Raw genomic sequence first — 23,235 nt, forward strand, 5'->3', positions numbered from 1 at the left:
TTTTGATTGAATCCTGACTTTTTACTTTCGGTCGGTAGAAAAAAATCACGATAAGAATATATGTAGATCTAAAACGCTATTTAAAAGCTGATAGCAATTTATGCACAAAAGCTAAAACTATGAAAATTGCTTCTAAAAATACGCAATTTTATCTTTGAGGGAACTCATCGATTACTATCTTTTGTTAAAACTTACAACAAATTAAAATTCAAAAACATGATATCCGTAGTCCCCAACTCGCCCGCGCTTACGCTCAGAGTGAGAGAGAGAGAAGAACACGAACCTATGGGACCTTAAGGGGAGCGCTCGGGAAGCAAACTTGATTATTATTCGAGCGTTACCAACATTACTGACTGTGACTACTTCATTAAAGTGACCGAGTTTAACAATCATATTGTAAACTTCCGAGGGCTTCTTACATCAAAATACAGCAATATTTTTAATTAAAAAGCTGGTCGCAGAATAGGTCAACTATGTAACAGTATTAGTACAAAAATACGCCAAATATAACAATGTCTGCAGAAAGATACAAAACTGGTTATTACATATGTCAATTAACATGTTTTAATTGAGTTACAGAAATCATAACAACGAAAATCGAAAACGTGAATAAAAAGTGTGTAAAAACAAGGCTAATGCCTTATTCAAGTGAAAAAGATCTGCATTGTTTACCAAATTAATAAACGAGTAAGCTATATCTACTATATAAGCTTTTCTAAAAATATATTTAAGACCTGATTCTCACAGATCTAGGTGTTTCTGGGTTCTTTCAACTCAGAATCACTAGCATATTCAATCTTGATGATAAAAAATGTCCCAAAAATTTGTATGGAAATTGTAGTTTCCACTACTTACGTCACGCGCTCAAATATTTTTTTTTAACACTAAATCGTGACATAATGGAACGGACATTTCGGGACATATTTTTTAATGGTAGGATGGAGAATACTAACGATTCTGAGTAGAATAAGCTAATCAAGTCCAGATTTGTAAGAATCAAGTTTTGAATATTTATTTTTGAAAAGACCCATGTACGCAAATACGATTACATATACAGGTTAAAAGCTACGATATTATTACTGTCAGTTTAACTATACATAATAATATGTAGAATTGAACTACATACTACATACTACATCTTGATCAATGTTTAATGGATAGCATTTAAAATGTAATTTAAGAAAGTATGCGTTTTACATGAATATGCCGAACACAGAAAATGTATACAAGCGTTAAAGTAAACAAAACAAAACTGACCATTATGCGAGCACGTTGTTTTCTTCCTTAGTCACTGTCACTAGTAGAACTGTGGCCACTCTAAGTGGCTTTCTTTATCGTGTGTGTGCTACTGTTGTTGTATTGATAATAACTATGATATTAAAAGGATAGTGCGCTGCACTGGCCGGCGCGACGTCCCTGCGTAAGTGGCAACTACTCAACGTCACGCGTAGCCCGGCGGCTATGACAATGTCAATTAGAATACGACATCTCAGAACTGTAAATTATCGTGAGTACTTCCAATCAATACAGCAAACATGTGATTAACACATTGCCGAACATGGGTTAAAAATATATTGCGAAAATGATCAGAAGGGTTGTAATTGTCATGCTGATATTTATTTGCTATATAATTTTCTTACTAACGTTAGTGGCAAAATTAGTCTATGACTACCAAAGTCCGCAAAGCAAAAGACTTCCGGAAATGCTGAGGCATGCCCAAGCCTACCATGAAAAAAAATCCGGCAACTCAGGTCATCGCTAAGGAATATATTACATGTATATTTTCTTAACGCTCTACTTAGCAATTAACCAGATTAGTTTATCTACTATTTGATACCATTTAAAAAAACCTCCACTCGAACCTTTTCACGAAGAAACGTCTTTCTCTATTAAAAATATTTTAAGTAGGCAGTCACAACTGCTATATGATCACGTCACGAACGGACATAGTTCCTCCAATAGGGCTCTTTTTCATTTAATTTCACAGGTAATTAAAAAAAAACTTATATGCATACTTGGATGTGAGTCATTAGCAGTTAGCCACCTAAGTAAGTGACTAAAGTTACATTAGAGCCGGCTCAATAAATTCACAGTAATATTTGGCACAAAGTCACATGATATCAATAAGAAAGACAATTAATATATATGTATATAAAAATATTGTAGTTAACAGTTCGTTTTTTGCTTAAAATGTGGTGGTGGCTGTCATTTTTCTGACATGTAATATTACGAGCTTATTTCAAATAGATCCTTTTTAGGGTTCCGTAGCCAAATGGCAAAAAACGGAACCCTTATAGATTCGTCATGTCCGTCTGTCTGTCCGATTATGTCACCGCCACTTTTTTCCGAAATTATAAGAGCTATACTGTTCAAACTTGGTAAGTATATGTATGTATTCTATGAACCGCATTAGGATTTTTACACAAAAATAGAAAAAAAACAATAAATTTTGGGGGCTCCCCATAGAACTGAAACCCAAAAAATCTTTTTTCATCAAACCCATACGTGTGGGGTATCTATGGATAGGTCTTTAAAAATGATATTGATGTTTCTAATATCATTTTTTTTCTAAACTGAATAGTTTGCGCGAGAGACACTTCCAAAGTGGTAAAATGTGTGTCCCCCCCTCTTAACTTCTAAAATAACAGAATGAAAAATCTAAAAAAAATATATGATAAACATTGCCATGCAAACTACCACCGAAAATTGGTTTGAACGAGATCTAGTAAGTAGTTTTTTTAATACGACATAAAATTAAAAAAAAAAATTTTTTTTCATCAAATCCATACGTGTGGGGTATCTATGGATAGGTCTTCAAAAATGATATTTAGGTTTTCATTTTTTTCTAAACTGAATAGTTTGCGCGAGAGACACTTCCAAAGTGAAAAAAATTGTGTCCCCCCCCCCGTAACTTCTAAAATAACAGAAAGAAAAATCTAAAAAAAATATATGATATACATTACTATGCAAACTTCCACTGAAAATTGGTTTGAACGAGATCTAGTAAGTAGGTTTTTTTAATACGTTATAAAATTAAAAAAAAAAAATCATCAAACCCATACGTGTGGGGTATCTATGGATAGGTCTTCAAAAATGATATTTAGGTTCCTAATATCATTTTTGAACCAAAATAACCAAACTAACTTTTTTTCTTCAAACCAAAATAACTCTCGCATGATCACTTTTACTCCCGTTGTTAGATTACGCTGATACTGCTTTCTTGGACCTTAGTGAGGAGTTACTGGACAAACTCGAGCGATTGCAAAATATTTGTATTCGATACATTTTCGGTCTACGTAAGTTTGATCATGTATCCCAGTTTCGATCTCAGCTTGGCTGGCTTCCGATTCGTCCTCGACGAGATGTGCATGTCCTATCATTGTTTTTTAATGTTCTATTTAATCCTGCTTCGCCACCTTACCTTTCCGAAAGGTTTAGTTATTTAGCTGCTGCTGGTAGTGGTCATCGCCTTCGATCAAGCACCAATCTTTTACTCACGATTCCTTCCAATACGACGCGCACATACAAGAAATCCTTTACTGTCCATGCCGTCAAGTTATGGAACGAGATTCCGGTGTCCGTGAGGCAATCCCAATCTGTAGCATCACTCAAGGAGAAGCTTAAAAAATTGTGGCTTTCCGATACTTTGGTTACGACTTCCTAGTTCTTTGGAGTACTTCTACTTTTTTAATTTCCTTTACTTTTCTGGTTCGAATTCATATTTATTTATATTATTTATTGAATATTTATTTATTTTTATTTATATATATATGTATGCATTATTTTATGGTTATTTTTCTATCTATGTATATTTGTATCAATGTGTATTCAAAACGTGCATTTCATTAATTTCAGTGATTGTACACTTTTGTTTGTGTTTGTCATTCATTCACCGTTACTTCTGTTTTACTCATTTCCTCAAAGGTTATCTGGAAGAGATCCCATACAGGGATAAGTTCGCCTTTGTTGTATTTAATTTACTCTGTAACTGTGTTTTTCGTGTTTTTATTTCTATGTGCAATAAAGTATATACATACATACATACATTTCTTTCTAAACTGAATAGTTTGCGCGAGAGACACTTCCAAAGTGAAAAAATGTGTCCCCCCCCCTGTAACTTCTAAAATAATAGAATGAAAAATCTAAAAAAAATATATTATATAAGACTATAAGAAACCATGCAAACTTCGTAGTTCTTTTTAATACGTCATAAATGGTACGGAACCCTTCATGTGCGAGTCCGACTCGCACTTGGCCGCTTTTTTCATTTACGAAGTAAAATAAAAATGTATCCTGAAGTGCTGGAGCTGTGAGTAAGCCTTTAACTATAGTATTTTTCAAACGGGAAGGGTACGCTGATAGATGTCATCTCCATACACAATTTATTATCTAAAAATGCCAAATCGGGCAAAATTGTATTGAGATGACATCTATCAGTGTACCCTTCCCGTTTGAGAAATACTATAACTTGTCGGGGTCGATTAAAAATAGGGTTAGGTAAGAAGCCCTGTACCAGCGGTACACAGAATATCATGGGTTAATTTAAATATGCGAATTTTCCGCCTTTATACCGTCTTTTACAATAGCTGGCAGTCTATAGTAAAACTGTTCCTGGCATTAAATGTAAGTCTTTATGTGTGTATCTTTATCTTGTTATGAAATATACTTTTGCCAAGTTTTATAAGCGAAATGTCTTTAATACACTGTCGAAAAAAATATAATTGTCTTAAACTTTTTTAGTACCTATGAATTAAGTTTATGCATGCGTCTTTGCTGTGTCATAAAATAAAGGAACATTAAAACCTAATTTTCTTGCTGCTTACAATGTCTAAACCTTATATTTTTATAAGCAGTAAGGATAATGTGGAGAAGACTATCTATCAGGTACAGTCGCCATCAAATATGTCGGAGCGGCCAAGGTGCTCATAACTATCTGAACGCCTTTATTGTCAAGGCGTTAGAGAGTGTGTCCAAATATTTTTGCCTTACAGTGGGCTTTCCAACCAAAAATGCCTTAGTTAAATGTATCCAAAATCTAAATCATTAACTTTTATAATGTTCACAGGAAAAACAATATCCAGAACGCTTTTGAACCTCAGGATTCAATCTATCTAATTATAGCGGGTAAAAATAAGATAACCGATGCTAATCCTAAGAACGACCAACATCTCTTTTGAGATCAACCAATACAATACAATATGTAAGTACTTATTAGAAATGCATTTTATTTTATTCTCATAAGTAGGAGCTTCCCTTTGCAGCCAGAGGCAATTTTACTATGGATGGCCGTTAGACCCTTTCCTATCCGTTTTTCATGGACCACTAAAATACTTATACATAGAAGCACTATTTGTTGGAAGGACGGTTGTACTACTAACATGCTTGGTAGACGGCACATTATTAAAAAGGCTTATAACTATCACAAAAATGCATTTTGAGTGATCCAAGAAAATAATCACGGTAAGGAATACCAAGAAAAAATAACTGTTCTATAAGTAGGTATACGCATAAAACAAAACTAATCATTTTACCCCTACATAATTTTCCAACAGAGGTCGAACAACTAATTCAAATCAAATAACATGACACAGAATCACGTGATAACAATAAGTGAGCAATGCCGCTAATGCTTACGATTCCACTAATACGAGTAATGCCTATTTGTTTTATGGAACTGTGACGTCAACGAAATAAACGCAAAAAATTAGGGACTGTGACGCAATGAATCGTAATAATATTATTGATACGATGTAAGGTGCACGTGTACACTGTCTGGTATAAAGTAATCCAAATTTTCAATACATATTTAGCATCGCCGGTTCCGGGGTCCTGCAATGTTTTTGATGGGATAGATTTTTTTAGCAAATTGGTGATATCGATAGACCTGCACGCCTCTGTGCAAGTGCATAAAATATGATGGGAATATTATTTAGGGTTGGGTGGGAAGTACACAATAAACCAGTGGTACACAGAAAAACTTAATACAACATCGATCATGAAAACCCTATAACATAAAATGTATTAAGTTTAAAGGTTATTTCATACAAAAAACAATATTAATTAAAAGCCTATAACATAAAATGGGACATGACAATCGGGAAAAAACAATGTCTAATAGCACAAGTAAGTGAAATAGTTATTTGTACAACAAGAGAGCAAAGTTTGATATTTCTTCGAGTGCTTGTTTTGAGTCCCGTGCAAGCGAAAGATTCTATAATATTCTATAAAGAAAGATTCTATAAAGACTCGCTACGCTCGTGAATCTAATTTAGAATCTTGAGCGTAGTAGGGGACTCAAAAGCGCACGAGATGTAAATAACTTTGATCTCGTGTAGTACACAAAATTTTTCACGTCAGTCAGCCATCAAAAAATACAACCTGAAAAAATGTAACCCAGACGGACGGATCACTATTTCACTCATGTTTTCTGAAGGTATTGTAACAATTAACTATAATTACCGCAATAAAATAAAACGAAAGAAATTTCAATAAAATAATACGAAAATAATGAATTAACGAACATCAATTGACAGTTCAATCGACAACTTTTTTTTGTAAAAAAAAAACTTTGCAAGATCCGGTCCGAATTGCGGATACTACTATTTGTCAACTATAGTAGAGATCGTTAAAAGTAGTTAAGTAGAATTATTTACTGCGTAACAATTGCGTAAATTTGTATAAGTTCATTGTTTTGATTGTATAATAAAATACGTAAAATATGGTGTTTTTGTTAAATTTTTATTTCATTAATTAATTATTATGAATGAAGACTCGTAGGGTATTTTGGAACGATGCGGTCTGACTTATTTCGGGGGTCTATTATAAACCGTCAATATACCGTTGAATTACGTATGCACTTTTTTGTCTCTTTCTTTTTGCTAATGACGTGAAAGGGATAAAGACAATAGAATCCAAATATTTCGAACTTGTATTCACTTGAATGTTATTTTGTCTCACTCGGTGAGCAAAATGCGATTTTGCTCACTGTTTTTAAGCAGCAAATTACCCTTGTTCGAGCTGCTGACGTGAAAAAGTTTAAAAACCGTACCTACAAAATGCAGTAAGAACGACTATTCTATAACAAAATAAAACAATAACTATTGACCTATAAGCTTTCTGCTTATAGGTCAATAGTTATTGTTTTGTGATAAGAACAAATTTTGAAGAGGAAAATTGGCCGTCGGTGACACTGGCATGTAACAAAAATGCGTCATGTAACGGACTATCGTTAAACCAATTTGAATCGGCCTTCTGTATGCAAGTCCTGTTTATCTACTTATGATGCGTGAGGCGATATAATTTTTCCTCTCTAATTAATATTCCTGTACCGTGCTGATGTCACAGTCGCAGTGACGTTTTCAAGGCGATTAGAAATGTTAATACTTATTTACTGATAATATTTTACAGTATAATATCAATAATCATAAAATTTTATATTCGAATTAGTGTTTTTTATTACATAAGTAAATCATTGATAAGCATTGTTAAATAAGCTGTTTAGATTTCGATATCGCTTGTATTATCGTTGGAACTTATTTAAAAGTATAGAAAAAAATAGCGAAGTAAGAGGATTTTGTATTGAACCATTACTCCGCGTGTTTAATGGCTTGTAAATAAAATACATAAGTAACTATGTATTTTGGGGAATCAAGATTTTCATGTCAATCGTTGCCATGGTTACGGTCTCCTGGGTCACTCTTAAAACCCAAGTTTTATGGTATTTAAAATGATACAGTTATAAAGCCCTATTAATAGTAGTTAACCTACTTAGCATATTAATGAAATATTAACATCTCTTGTAACAAATTAGGCTACTATTGTCGTCTGGCTGATGGAACAGAATAACAACAAAAATATCCATGCATTTGTATAAGTCCAAACCGATGAGTTTTAGTTTTAATAATTTAACTCTCTTGCAAATAAATTTACAAACAATTATATATAATTTTTATAGTTTGTAGTATTCTATTTAATTTGTATAGCTTGTAGTTGCGCTCTCTCGGAAGGGTTTCCACGGAAGACCAGCGTCGGGGTCCCTAAAGGTTCCTTGACATGAAGCTGAGTGGAGACCATTTCAGTCACGCTTTATAATGATATTATGTCAGTGCTATTAGTTAAGTTTAAATTTAGCGTTTTTGAATAAAGCTTCTTCTATTCTATTCTATGTAACGGACTATCGTTAAACCAATTTGAATCGGCCTTCTGTATGCAAGTCCTGTTTATCTACTTATGATGCGTGAGGCGATATAATTTTTCCTCTCTAATTAATATTCCTGTACCGTGCTGATGTCACAGTCGCAGTGACGTTTTCAAGGCGATTAGAAATGTTAATACTTATTTACTGATAATATTTTACAGTATAATATCAATAATCATAAAATTTTATATTCGAAGCATTGTTAAATAAGCTGTTTAGATTTCGATATCGCTTGTATTATCGTTGGAACTTATTTAAAAGTATAGAAAAAAATAGGGAAGTAAGAGGATTTTGTATTGAACCATTACTCCGCGTGTTTAATGGCTTGTAAATAAAATACATAAGTAACTATGTATTTTGGGGAATCTGGGGAATTTGGGGGTCCCTAAAGGTTCCTTGACATGAAGCTGAGTGGAGACCATTTCAGTCACGCTTTATAATGATATTATGTCAGTGCTATTAGTTAAGTTTAAATTTAGCGTTTTTGAATAAAGCTTCTTCTATTCTATTCTATGTAATACAAATTATGTTTCTCTAAATAATAACACTTGCGTTACCCTTATCATTTGCTGAGTGTTAGAAATTTGTTCGTCTGTTTTCTCCACAGAATTTCCTTATTTGCCTACAAAGCGGTCTATCTCTAGCTGCTAATTAAATACAACTTTTTTATGGTTTATAATTTATAAGTATGTATGGACAAGGTAATTTGGGCCAATATTCGGTTCGGTAAGATTTAAGCTATGTACCAAAAATAATTTCGAGAACAATTGTCGAGTAATTTTAAAACATAAAATTTATCGGGTTTGTAAAAAAGTAGATCGAAAAGTTAACTGTGGGTCAGTGCGTACTTTTCCATTCATCTATTTGTTTTCCTCATATATATCTTATGAGATTCTAGTGATAAATGCAGAGGTCATCAAAACCCTTGAAGGGGAAGTGCCCTTGATTAAACATAAGAGGATGCTGTCACATGATAGATAGTTAGTTATCTCGTGTCTAGTCCATATCGGTAAGAACAATGTTTACGAGACAAAGATCTCAAGAATCATCTATTATCAGGTATTTCTTATCTGAATAAAGTGTCTTAAATGTGGGAGTAGGAGAGAAAAGTGGGAGACAAAGCCTGGTGAAACTATTATAAACCTAATTATAAGGTTTTCTGTATCGAACATAATATCGACAGTTTATACTGTGTTCGGTTTTTAAGTGAATAAAGATTTATTATTATAAAAAAAATAACAAAAAGAAAGCAAGTTGCTGCTTATAATTACAACGTAGATTCGCTTTTCACTCACTTCGTCATGATCACATCGTTGTAAATAAGTACTTTTCACGTCAGCAGCTCGAACAAGGGTAATTTGCTGCTTAAAAACAGTGAGCAAAATCGCATTTTGCTCACCGAGTGAGACAAAATAACATTCAGGTGACCTTTAGATGTCATTTCAACGTGCGGGGCCTAATACAAGTTCGAAATATTTGGATACTATTGTCTTTATCCCTTTCACGTCATTAGCAAAAAGAAAGAGACAAAAAAGTGCATACCTAATTCAACGGTATATTGACGGTTTATATTATAATAGACCCCCGAAATAAGTCAGACCGCATCGTTCCAAAACACCCTACGAGTCTTCATTCGTAATAATTAATTAATGAAATAAAAGTTGAAAATTTAATAAAAACACCATATTTTACGTATTTTATTATACAATCAAAACAATGAACTTATACAAATTTACGCAATTGTTACGCAGTAAATAATTCTACTTAACTACTTTTAACGATCTCTACTATAGTTGACAAATAGTAGTATCCGCAATTCGGACCGGATCTTACAAAGTTTTTTTTTTACAAAAAAAAGGTGGCGATTGAACTGTCAATTGATGTTCGTTAATTCATTATTTTCGTATTATTTTATTGAAATTTCTTTCGTTTTGTTTTATTGCGGTAATTAAAGTTAATTGTTAGAATACCTTCAGAAAACAGCATGAGTGATATAGTTATCCGTCCGTCTGGATTACATTTTTTCAGGTTGTATTTTTTGATGGCTGACTGACGTGAAAAATTTTGTGTACTACACGAGATCAAAGTTATTTACATCTCGTGCGCTTTTGAGTCCCTTACTACGCTCAAGATTCTAAATTAGATTCACTCGCTACGCTCGTGAATCTATTATAGAATCTTTCGCTTGCACGGGACTCAAAACAAGCACTCGAAGAAATATCAAACTTTGCTCTCTTGTTGTACAAATAACTATAGAATATCATTCATAAAATACCTGAAGTGAATAAGTACTTTGATATTCACAAAACTTACATGTAGATACTGTACCCGTTCAAGCGAAGGGGAAAAACAATTGGAAAAATGAAAATCTGTAACTAAAACTTCGGGCAGTTCAATATATCAAATGAAAATATATTATTAATTGAACATGTATTTCTTTTTTGTTAACTTGTGTATTTACGAAATAAATGAATACGAATATACCCACTTCTTCAGAATTTAGGACAATTTTGAAAATCACCCATCTTTTCATCAGATCAGAACCCATTTTCGAAATTATTTGACAAAATGCCTGAAGTCATAAAAAATGCGATCATAAACTGATTTGCAGATGTCGAAACTTATCGCGACACGACAAGTGTATGCGTTAATTCAAATAACTTTATTTGGTACCTACCCAGTTGCCGGCTCACTCGATACGAGAAGAACAGAGTAGTGTTGACATAGGTAAGTAGTGTAGAGTAGTATAGTCAGAAAAAGTCAACAAATATTATTTAGATCTGTTAGCATTTGACATGAAACCTAACATTTAGTCGTGCACCAAAATACATACATGGTGTTGAAAAGAAATTTGAAAAACGTATATACATATATAATGTATGTATTTTATTATTTTATATAAAAATACATTTATATAAAATAATAAAAATATGTAAAATACAAGGTACCGCCAAACTAGCTAGCTTTGCCCATTTTTTTCAGTAAATTACTAAGTATAGTAAGAGTTCAGGAGTTCCTTCGATTCCTTATAGAATCCATCATCAGAACTCGAGCTAGACAAAAATGTGGTTTTAAAACCTAACTTGCTTAAGAGGGAAGAATAGGTTTTCGAATGTAACGAAATAACGGTATTTTTTCTATGAATTTCCACTTCGGGAGAAAACGGTTTCCACTAACTAAATCTTAACAAATCACTTTGATTTTGATGTCAATCGCTTCAGCATAATATATGCTAAGTTTATAGGTTTCGCTATTTTGAAAAAAAGGAAAACCTATAAACCAAGTTTTTCATTGTGGCAATAACATACTAAAAATCATGGAGAATGGAAAATATTTAGAAGTGGAAAAACGTTTTCTCTTTTTGTATTGACACTCACGTGGTATAGGTAGTTCACTCTTAACAAACATAACGAAGAGGATAAATCGCCAAACGTGAACTATGCGTCCTAGAATAGTTCTAATTATCATCAGCAGTTCTACTTCATCAAATGTCACTTTTTTAATGTACTTAATTGGGTTATGTCATAAGTTCTGTCACAAAGGTTTTGACTGATAAAATGTAATACAAAGCTTTTATTAAAAAAAAAAGTTTACCATGAATTGAAAGCTTGTTTTATAGTGATGAAAACGTAATATAATTAGTTTAAAACTTAGATCACGTCTTAATTTAGTACTTGTTTACTTTGGGATTGACGTTAGACACAAATACGCGGCTGGATTGTGAAAAAACATTAATAAAATAGGTACAATCGTTTATTTGTATGAACCTACGTTATTAGAACGTTATTTGATCACCTGCAATTAGTTGTCCGACAAGTCTGTACTTCAGCTTAGGGTATATAATACCCTTCAAACTTAGGGTATTTTTCAGTGATACGCAATTTTTTTACTGCCATCCTACGAGTACGTTTGGTAAAACACGTACAGTTGCAGGTTGGAAATACCAATACACATGAGTTATATATTTTAAGAAAGATAAAAGATCCAGCTTTAATGTTATGTAAGATTCGACCTTGTAAACAAGAAAAACAAATAACTAAGGATCAAAATCACCTCGAACAGATCGCGTATTTTTGCATGTTTTTTTATAACATTTTTCTGAATATTACATAGAATTGTGCAAAACTGAGACAGCAAATTAAGTTTAATTATAATGTAAGTAATTCAGCATTAAATAAGCTTTCAACCAATATATACGAATAATAAGGGATTTTGCCTTGGATCTTTTTTGCTACCTTGGCTCTTCTCCAACATCGACGTTATAAAATGACAAGGAGTTAGTGACTCGTATTGGTAGAGTATCCACGACATTTGGAAAGCTTTACTCACGCGTATGGAGAAACGAAAAGCTGTCTATTAACACCAAAGTCCTTGTGTATCGGACCCGTGTTTTAAGTATTCTTCTATACGCATTGGAGCACCTTTACAACATATGCCAAACAAGAGCGGAAACTAAATGCTTTCCATATGCGTTGCCTCAGATCCATATTGGGTGTCACTTGGAGGGATCATAAAAGCAATCAAACTGTGCTATCTAAAACGCATTGATCCTCTATAACAGCGATCTTATAGCAAAGGAGGCTCACTTGGTAGACAGTAGACTCCCACGTCAAGTCATGTTGGGCGAAATCGCAAATGCCAATAGGCCGGTTGGACGCCCTAAGCTTAGATTCAAGGACTGCTGCAAGAGGGACCTGATCTGCTTCGATATTCAACCTCACAATTGGGAATCTCAGAATGAAATGAGACCAGAGTGGCGTCGAGATCTCAAAGCGGGCGTAGACAAACATGACAAGGACTGGTTAGAGAAGATTAGGCAGAAAAGACTCCGCGCTGCTAGACCTCCTCTATTGGACTCTCGTCATGTTTGTGATTGCTGTGGCAGAAGATACCGCTCTGGTATTGGACTCTTCAGTCATCGCAGACGTTGCAATCAACCTCCCCGCAACATCTGATTTTACCCGATGCTGCAACAATTATCTGCTATAGATGTCGTGGCCAATAATAATAATATATAAACGATTTTAGAAGTTCCCTCGATTTCTCATGGATTTCATCATCAGAAGTGGGTATTGACAAAAATTGGATCAATTTGCATTGGTCGCACTTTTGAAAATTGGATTTTTGACAGTGAAAATAATTTTCAAAATCAGTCGAGAAATTACGGAGTTATGGAGTAACAAACATAAATAAAACTTACAACTTGAATTCTGTTAAAAAACAGGAAAAATCTCTTTATAAGATCGTTTTGGCGTAGCAGCAAAGGATCAGGTAGCTCAAATCCAAAATCAGCAATCTTGTTACCTTTACTGAGAAGTTTCTTCATCATAATAATTATTTATGAACGTTGGCTTAATCGAAGTATTTAATCAATATTAATGAGTAAAATGAAGGTTAATACTTTTATTAGATTTTCCCTGTCCTACAATATCAGTAGGGATTGATACTAAAACAATAAAGTCGCCATCAAATTATCTGGTTTTGAATAAAAAAAGAAATAATTTGGCCACCCAGAAAAACAAGACGTTATGCAGTGGCAGAGCAGTATGACTATCGGCCCGATTCGAATTATGATTAAGACACGTTTAAGATCTTGGAAAGATCGATAACTAAACGACATCTCAAAATTTACGTTTATTTCAATTCCGCTGTGGTGCCAATAAGATCTATCAACGATATTTCTAACGTCAAAGTGACATTGGTTGCCCGAACCGAGCTGCTTCTGTCTATTATACGATATGCAAACGATATCTTAATGAGAACTTATCTAAACCAGAACTTATCGTTATCGTATTTCATTCCTCGAATCGGGCCGTATGTGTCAATACTTATAGTTATTGGACAATAATTTTGATTTACCTAAATGCATTCGTTACAACTGGACCGGCGTAAGTACGACTCCTTGGCCTATAAGATTTTTTGCAGGTATATATAGGTAAGCCCGTTAATTCCTCGTTAAGATTATAGTGGACGACTGCCATACAAACGAAGCCCCCAGTTTCCTCTCTGGACATTGTATATCCTTCCGGATATATTTCCGGTAGTTATTCGTGATAACTTCGTCCACAATTGCACAGGAAAAACCCTCAATTTCTCCGAAGAGGTCCCCGAATCGTAACTAGTTCACCGACGCGGACGGGTCCCGTGAGGGCCTTGTAGAACCGCCCGTGTAGCACCTTATTCTCTCATGCCATCTTGTGGTCCGCGGTGCTTAGTACCACCGTAGGTTTGCACCAGTTCTCGTTTGCCAAGGAGAGCAGCGTTAAGTTCCTGTCTACTGCCACCACATCATGATGCATCCCACACTCATTATTAAGGAAATAATTCCTAAGATTGCACACCTCATATTGTTAAGAGCGGAAAACATATTCCATTCAAATTTTGAAATAGTCATAACTCTGACAGGAATAAAATCCGTAGTCAACTAGGAACCCTCATAATGTCAAAAGTGGCTGACCTTCTACACGATAAGCGAGGATAAATATATGTATTTGCTCAAACCTTTGATGTGAGGCGTAATACGATAGGCCTTTCAAAACGAATTTTTTGGGGGTTTTTGATAACCATTTATTGATGAAGTGAACATTTCCGGAAATGATCGCTCCGAAAGAAACAAAAAGTGTCCCCCTCCCCACTCAAATTTTGGAACCATGGGTCCAAAAATATGAAAAAATCGCGAAAGTAGACCGCAAAAAAGACTCAAGACATTCAAAGAAAACTTTAGCGAAAATGATCAGTTAAACCGTTTTTGAATTAAACAAAAAAAAAACCGTTCTTAGTAAAAAACGTACAAAGCGCTGCGAAGGCTCCCTTTTATGTACTAACGTGATACTTACTAATAGCCCCCGTTCAAGGCAGCCTATTGTGACGGATGGGTGTGACACTGAGCATGGCCCGACATGATCTCGGCCAATTTTATGATATTATTCTCATAATAAACTTCAACTATGTATAATGAAAAATGATCCAACGCCCGGTGGTCCGATGAACTCCGGGAAATAGATAAAGAGTGGCCCAATACTGGGCAAAACAGGAAAAAATGGGAAGAGCTGGAGGAGGCCTTTACCCGTGAGGCGGTCCTAACCAAATTATATAATTATAATCATAAGTGCATATTAATAAATAAATAAAAAATAGATTTAAGTAACTTTTTGTTTTGTCATCATCATATTGTTTTTGGTTATGGAATAAATGGGCTTTTTATTTATTTATGTATAATGAAAATGACAAATATTGGTAAAAGATAAGCGAAGATCGATTCGGCAATGGCTGAAAACAATGTAAAAAAATATTACATAAACAGCTATTAAATTGCTAAAATAACATAAATGAAAGAAAATGTGTTATTATTTTTTCAGCACATATGTAGTTTGGATATAAAACATACGCGGCAGTACCCGCAGTAATGAAAGTATTAAAAATAAATATTTAGCTATTACTGCCCTGTAAAGAACGCATCTACATACACTACGTCAAAAAGTTTAAGACCAAACACAGAATATGCTAATAATCAACATTTTGATGATTTTTTTTACGAAAATACTACTTTGCAGTAGATACCTACAATCCGAAAAATAAAGCGTTAAACAATTTATTAAACAGAATTTATTTAAAAAAGGCGTATATATAATAATAATTAAAAAAATTCACAGTTTCTCATTGAAAAATCCTTGACGCTTTTCCACTACAGAGTAATCTTGACATTCTTTCTACAAGTTTATGTAGATAGAGTTTTTGATGATGTCGGACATTATTTTTTAACCCTTCGGGCGAGTTCATCCCGATCAGGTTAAGGTCTGGTGATTGTGGTGGACAAATCATGTTTTTAACACACCTTGTTCTTTATTGGCTCTGTAGCCTCTACACATCTTAACCGAATGCTTGAGATTGTTGTCTTACAAAACAAATGGGTTACCGATCAAACGTGTTCTTGAAAATGTAACTAAAAATTGTGTTTGGTGTTAAACTTTTTGACGGTAGTGTATGTGATATCCAAAACAACCGGAATTTGAAAACGTTATTTTTTTTGGTCGAAACAGTGCAATAAGGGCTTATTGCACTATGTTATCGTTTAAAAAGCGAAGTATTAAACATATAATATACATAAACATAGCCGCTCACTTACCGATTAATGGAAGTTCCAATGTTTTGTTTTATCGATCACATCAATATAAACCTGCGTGCCGCGTAAGCCACAGTGTGGATATTATTTGCGATTTCGACTATATAACAGCAGTTGAAGTCGTAAATGACATTTTTAGTGCGAAAACAATAAAACCGTCACAACACAATAAAGGCAGTATCTCAACTATCGCTGATTGTGATAGCGCGGTGACCGACAGAGGTAGGTATCGAGGATGGTCTAGTCACGCGGATCAAGTGGCCACCGTTTCTCTTGATAACTAGGGGATAAGGGCAAGATGAGAGCGCCACGCGGCTGCGGGCGGCGACGACTGGCGATATTGCGGCGGGTGGCGGCTGCGGAATCTGACTTGTCTGTAATCTACGTGACCAACCGACTAAGGGCATTTAACAATAATTCACGCAACTATTCATTCATCGACCTCCAATTTTTTTCATAAAACACGTGTTTTAACACCCTTCTACTCAAATATGGAACGGCCACCGATCGTAGAAATGACGTCAAGCATGTAGCAAATAAGGGATTCTCTTTGTTTCGTTGATTATACCGATAGCGTTAATGAACCCTCCGCCACAGGACTGAATCCGCCAGTTTATGTTTAAAACAAATTCAGTGCTCTGACTGCATATTTGATAGAGAAAACTAGTTTGTGTGCAACTTTTCCGTCTTATTTTATTTACCGAGTCACGTGAAATTCATATTACTGACAAAAGACATGAACAGTAAACAGATTATGGTAAATAAGAGAACAATTTACATAGAATACACACTTATTTGAAGACGTCCTTGGCCCTAAATTGTTTGCAATGTAGGTAAAAATTGAACTTGTTGAGTCTACTAATGGGCTAGGTTACATTGGAAAGATTACCTGATAGTCGACTTACCTACTGATGTTCAAAAGTGGACAATAGGTAAGTAGGTAGGTATAGATTTAGACATTTTTTATGTAGTATTATTGACGTCACGAGTGTTTAGAACGACACCAGTGTGACATGAATCCGAGGAACATATAATGAAGAGACATTTCAGGGATATGAAATTCCGTAACTTGGAAATGAGGCGACGTCTACGATAAAATAATAACGTGCGCTCAAGTTTTTATGGGAATTTAAAACCACATAATAACATTTTCTAATGCTTCAGAAGTTGTAGTTATTATTTGGTTTTTTAGCTTATAAAAAAAATAAATTAAGTTGGATGACGTAGGAAGACACATTAAAATTATTTTTGATTTTGTTTTATTTTTATTTTTTTATCTACCAAAGGTTAAAAGTACCATGATGTTTTAATTTAACGGAAATTTAAGAGGCGATTGTTAAATAAACACATTAAACTTAAATTATTCATAGTTACGCTCATTCATCTGGATACATGACTTACCTCGTGTTACATTGTTAGTATAACTACACAGTAAAAATGGTTGTCAAACTAGTAGGTACGTACATCATGATTGCTGTCTCTCAGCTGCTTGTTTGTTGTCAAGTAAGAAAATGACGAAAACTACGTGACAAGGAAATGAGTTGGAGTCTTTATGTATTTTACATCACGAGCAAGTTCTACATGTTATAGATTATACCGGCCGTCACATGTTTACCTTATCTCCTGACAATTTATTTGATACTCGTAATACTCGCTCTTATATACAATAGGATAATCCAGTAGAAACTACGATGATATCCTACTTAAACCTTCGGTAGAGTAAATATATTAAATGTCAAGTGCTTGTAAGCACTTAACCATTGCTGATACAAATCAAGACTTAAGTATGTAATCATAAATGTGTTTGAATGTTTATTACTCAATCATGCAAATAAACCTGTTAAGAAGATATGTGCAGACTGACAGTTATGAATTTGGATTACGATTTACCGGGTGGAATAAACGAAACGCAAACGGGGAATTAATCAGACTACGTGCTTTTTTTTCAACAATTTGTTACGTTAATATTTCAACCGTTTGTGAGATACAGCTTGTTAAAAATAAGTGAAATAATATTTAAGAAGAAAAAACCGACTTCAATGAGGGAGACCGGTGAAAGAACGATTATTGTTGATTTTGGATTTCATACAATGAAATTAAAAAGATAGCATCCTACGCCTAATTATGTAGAAAAGGAGGTAACATGTTTCTTTTTGTCACTGCACCCACCTTGACACATTTCAGAATTGCCCTATGGTTGACTGGTAAGATACCCACAATAGGGTATTCGACTGTATTTAAGATAAATTATTTCACACCATGCATGAAATAAAGCACCAGATAACACGTCATCAAATGTTCCTTCTACAAATGTAAATACTTGATTTGTTGATGAAAATACGAAGATCACTATATATATGCCTTTAACATTTGAGGAGTTCCCTCGATTCCTCATGGACCCCATCGTCAGAACACGAACTTTACAAAAAAATGTCTTGAAAATCTAATTTGCTTAACAAACACAGCGAAGAGGACAAATCGCCAAACATGTACTATGCGTCGTTGAAGAGTTCCATTCTGATCATCATCAGCAGTTCCACTTCATCAAATGTCTTTTTTTTTTAATTGATTTGTTAAAGAAAATACAAATCACTACATGTATGCCTTTCACATTTCTCCCTCTGGACCGCATCCAACGAAGAGCGACTCGAATTGTCGACTGCCAGCGTATTTCGGATCGGCTTGACTCGAAGTATTTGTGCACGATCAATCTCCTGTTCTCAATTTTCATGGTCGAAAACTTTAAAATGCATAAAGCTAGAAAAAAAAATATTTAGACCATTAATACCTTGAAGGTTGGTGATTGAACTGTAACTGTAAATTTTTTTCCCGCCATGGAATTATTATTTTTTAAACATTGCTAATTATGTGCCAAGTGTATATGAACTCCGTCCGGCTGCGCGCAAATGTACATATAACACAATACTACAATAACCAAGTCGTAATAACCAGACTTTAATGACGTTTTGATTTGTTTACCTGTCAGCTCTGATGTTATAATTATAATTTCCCGAAAGGTTCTGTTCCAGCAGTTTATTATTTACATCATTTACAATGTTTCGATCTTGATTATGTATAGTTTTGGGCATTTTTGTCATTTATTATTTAATATAAGTGTTGAATATTAAATAATAAATGACAAAAATGAAAAGTTTTATTCAAGTAAGCCGCCACAATGACACTGACAACGGTGACAACGTATCATTAAAATTATTGCCGGTATAAGAAATTAGTTCCAATGAAATTCCGCAACATGGCGCATGATCATATATACCTGGTCAGGCTTTAAATAGGTACATACTCCTACAATAACGAACTCTTTAATAATTTGAAATATAGTTTGGCCTGGGCCAAACTATATTTCAAATTATGGACTGTCTCATTTCAAACACAGGCAAAGAGAATCATACTGTCTTTGTCTTACGCTAGTACCTACTATACTAGCACTTAAAATAAATTGATGAATATAGTTTTCTTGGTTCTTACTGACTGACAATTTGTGTTTGCCAGACATTTTATATACATAAATAAATAATAAATAAATATTATAGGACATTATTACACAAATTGACTAAGTCCCACAGTAAGCTCTATAAGGCTTGTGTTGAGGGTACATAGACAACGATATATATAATATATAAATATTTATAAATACTTAAATACATAGAAATACATAGAAACACCCATGACTCAGGAACAAATATCCATGCTCATCACACAAATAAATGCCCTTACCAGGATTTGAACCCGGGACCATCAGCTTCGTAGGCAGGGTCACTACCCACTAGGCCAAACCGGTCGTCGTACATAGTATGTTGACTAATTTATGTAGACTCTGCTTTGAATAATCTATGCCCAAAAGCTAAACAAACTTTATGACATTGTCTTTTATAAAAATAAGAAGAGATATCAATAACGTGGTATAAAAAAAGCATTGCCAGCTCGTCCAAAGATACGTTTTTAATTTGATAAATATTTAATTTGATCAATTTAATAGCCGTCTAAAATATTATTACACAATTTTCAATCATGGCTAAATGTCTGATGGGTCTGTGCCTTCGATGCCTAACCTGTCAAAAAATGACAATATGGCGGACGAATGTTCGAAATACCATCGTATTTAGGAATGATTTCGCTTAAAATTTAGTTTTTTCTTCGCAAGTGTCATGAAAAGTTGTGTTACTCCGGGGGTAAGAATATAGCAAACTCGGGTCTATAACTAAATTAACAACCTCTTTTTGAATATTTAACTTATCCCCCTCGTTGCACAATGTACTATTATTACTCCGTCACCTCAGTGATGAGTGGTTAAAAATTTTCAGATTCCTCGCGGGCAAAATGTAGTACAATATCAGGTGAACTTTTGGGTTTGAGCACCAGTGGAAAAAGTTTATCTGCAACTAACTCAACTATAGGCATCACCATATTTTATAATACACATTTGTAATATTTATTATTTTACGAACGATGATACCCTGAAATATAATATCTGACAAGTGTTATAGAATAATAGATATTTTAAGTATTTACTTCGTTCGTTAAGTCTTAGTACGTTTGGTTAGCTACGAATTGTCAATTGTCGGACATGCGCTTCTTTGCCAAAGGTATGTAAACAAAGGGATGATATTCTTTCGAAATCAATGAAGTCATGTAAACAGAAATCTACTGACGACCTAACCAGTTATTATAGAAACCTGCGCTATATTTGACAAGCTGCAAAGTAATGGAACAGGCCGACGACCAGTATAAGACAGTGGCTTATAGTGCATAAACGTTTTTACCATGTTCGTGTCATCACGATGACGCGCAGATTTGTCGAATCTAATCTTTAATAACAAGACAATACGGGTCCTCGTGAATGACACGATATATAAAAGTACTCAAATTCCAATATCCCAAAGGTCTAAAAAAACTCTGTTGCGTAAAAATCATTATACTTAGAGCTATATCGTGCTCGAGTTGTTCTTACTTAAGTTTCCGTTATTAAAAAGGTTAAAAAACTATCCGATCACAATGTGCTATTCACTTAGAAACGGAGATTATATATTTATTTGGCATTATCTTGAGAAATGAGATAAGTGAATCATGTGATGTGATCTGAGAGGATATCATTCCATGGGATCATGAGACAGGGGTAGGTATATATTTTATAAACACAGTACCTGCATTAACATCCATACAAATAGATTACACCACTTGGCCAAATGTAACTACATTATTTGTTAATGTGACTGTGGAAACATCTGTTGAAATGACTTTGCTCTCGAACTTTGCAACAACATTTTAAGTGGTTAACGGGTCTCTGTATAAATAATAATTAATTTATAACAAATTAAAAAAATTACCGAGGTAGCTGAGCGGGATGTCCTGCCCGTGCCCCCAGTGGCCTGCAGGTGCAATTTGACAGCAACCACCCCTGACCGCTTGGGACGACTCCGAGCTGCTGAGTCTTCTGTGTTCGCTGAACGTTTCTCCCCTTGAACATCCGGCCTCTTTCCACGCTTCTCTGCATTCACTCCATAATTAGCTTGTTTTGATCCCCGCACTTCATGCTTAGTCCCTTTGACCTCCTGTTTTGCTCCCCGAGAATCGTACTTCAACCGACGATCTCTCGTTTTCATTGTTCGATTACTTGAAAATACATAATAGATCCATTCAAATATCTCGTGATATATTTACTTACTGTAAATATATAGAAAAACGATATGAGAATAAAAGTACTTCTTGGCTTTTACAGATAAGATTTGCGTCGAAGGTGAATGGGAAGTGATAAAAAATAACACAGAAGTCAGCTGCTTGTAGTACGTGACTCTGTAGGGTCTTTATGTTAGCACCTCGTCGCGGTCACGTTAAGGCCTTCAACCGAAGTTGGGTCGGTATCTACCTAAGCGCAGGCGGCTGCGAGGTGGTCGCGAGTGCTCGCACGCACGGTACGGTGGCTCGAGGATGGACGGCTCCGAGCCACTGTCACGCGGGATCCGTGTTTCAGTAGGTCCAATGTTTACACGATCACTATTTACGGCTGCAGGTCGGTTGAGACTCTGTGTGATACACGCGAGTGTGCAATCGAGCGTCGGGGTCCGATCGGACTGCCGCGCGCGCGTCCGTTAGCGGCACGCGGCAGCCATCGCTTCGTACTCGCATTAATTGAAGGAATCTTGTGATAGAAGAAGTACATATGAATCACTGTGTCAAGATCATTAACACTAATGTATATTACAACATTGTGCACATGGCTAGGTCACAATTACACAGGTGTAACTATAATTTATTTATCGCAATTAAATATAGAGTTGGGGTAAAAAAATTTAGCTGTAATATTAGAATAAAATATCCATAAATACAGACGTCTATGAAAAAAGAGATAGTAAAAACACAACAAATCAAAACGATAAAATAATGACATTATATTAAATTAAATTGTAATATGTGAATCCCATTACGTGTAATGATTATAAGATAAATAGTCAACAATTTTAACTTTATTATTATTACTAAGTATTAACACAATGTCTATAATATATGTGTATGTTTGTGTTTTGGAGGTATCATTAAGAGGAAAGAGGACGGCCGCTAATTCTCCATACAAACGAAGCCGGTGTTACTCGAAGTCTTATAATAATTACAAATTCTAAAAAAATCAGAGAGGAAAATGAACACTACGTTTGTATGAAAAGGCGATTTTGCGCGGGTCCTTCACTTTCGTCATAAGTACGAGCAGGATTCTCCCAAATAATCCAAAGTAAGCTATCGAAACACTTGGAACTGTCCCACATTCGGCGCATGATGGAAGCAGTAATACAATTGTGAAAAATCGTACTGAAACCTTCAACTCTAGTCTATTTCGCAAACTTGCCTGAGGAACTACAATAATGTGATAGAGTCAGCAACATGTTGAGGAAACTGTTGTTTTATT

At 34.6% G+C, this 23,235-nt stretch overlaps 1 protein-coding gene across 3 annotated transcripts in view; it reads right to left on the minus strand.

Annotated features, from left to right (window-relative positions):
* The window catches only part of LOC133518264 (sodium/hydrogen exchanger 9B2-like), a 73,727-nt gene extending 51,325 nt beyond the window's left edge, over nucleotides 1-22,402 (minus strand). Inside the window, exon 1 of one of the 3 annotated variants that reach the window (XM_061851901.1) lies at nucleotides 21,665-22,402. In XM_061851901.1, the coding sequence (XP_061707885.1) occupies nucleotides 21,665-21,940 (276 nt within the window). In that variant the 5' untranslated portion in view covers nucleotides 21,941-22,402. Of the gene's footprint in view, nucleotides 1-1,257; nucleotides 1,462-16,322; nucleotides 16,837-21,664 lie in introns of those variants that run through there. The other 2 variants (XM_061851904.1, XM_061851903.1) reach the window with 2 other exon arrangements.
* Between the last annotated feature and the right edge of the window lie 833 nt (nucleotides 22,403-23,235).

This window comes from Cydia pomonella, chromosome 5 (assembly GCF_033807575.1).
Source record: "Cydia pomonella isolate Wapato2018A chromosome 5, ilCydPomo1, whole genome shotgun sequence".
NCBI lineage: Eukaryota > Metazoa > Arthropoda > Insecta > Lepidoptera > Tortricidae > Cydia > Cydia pomonella.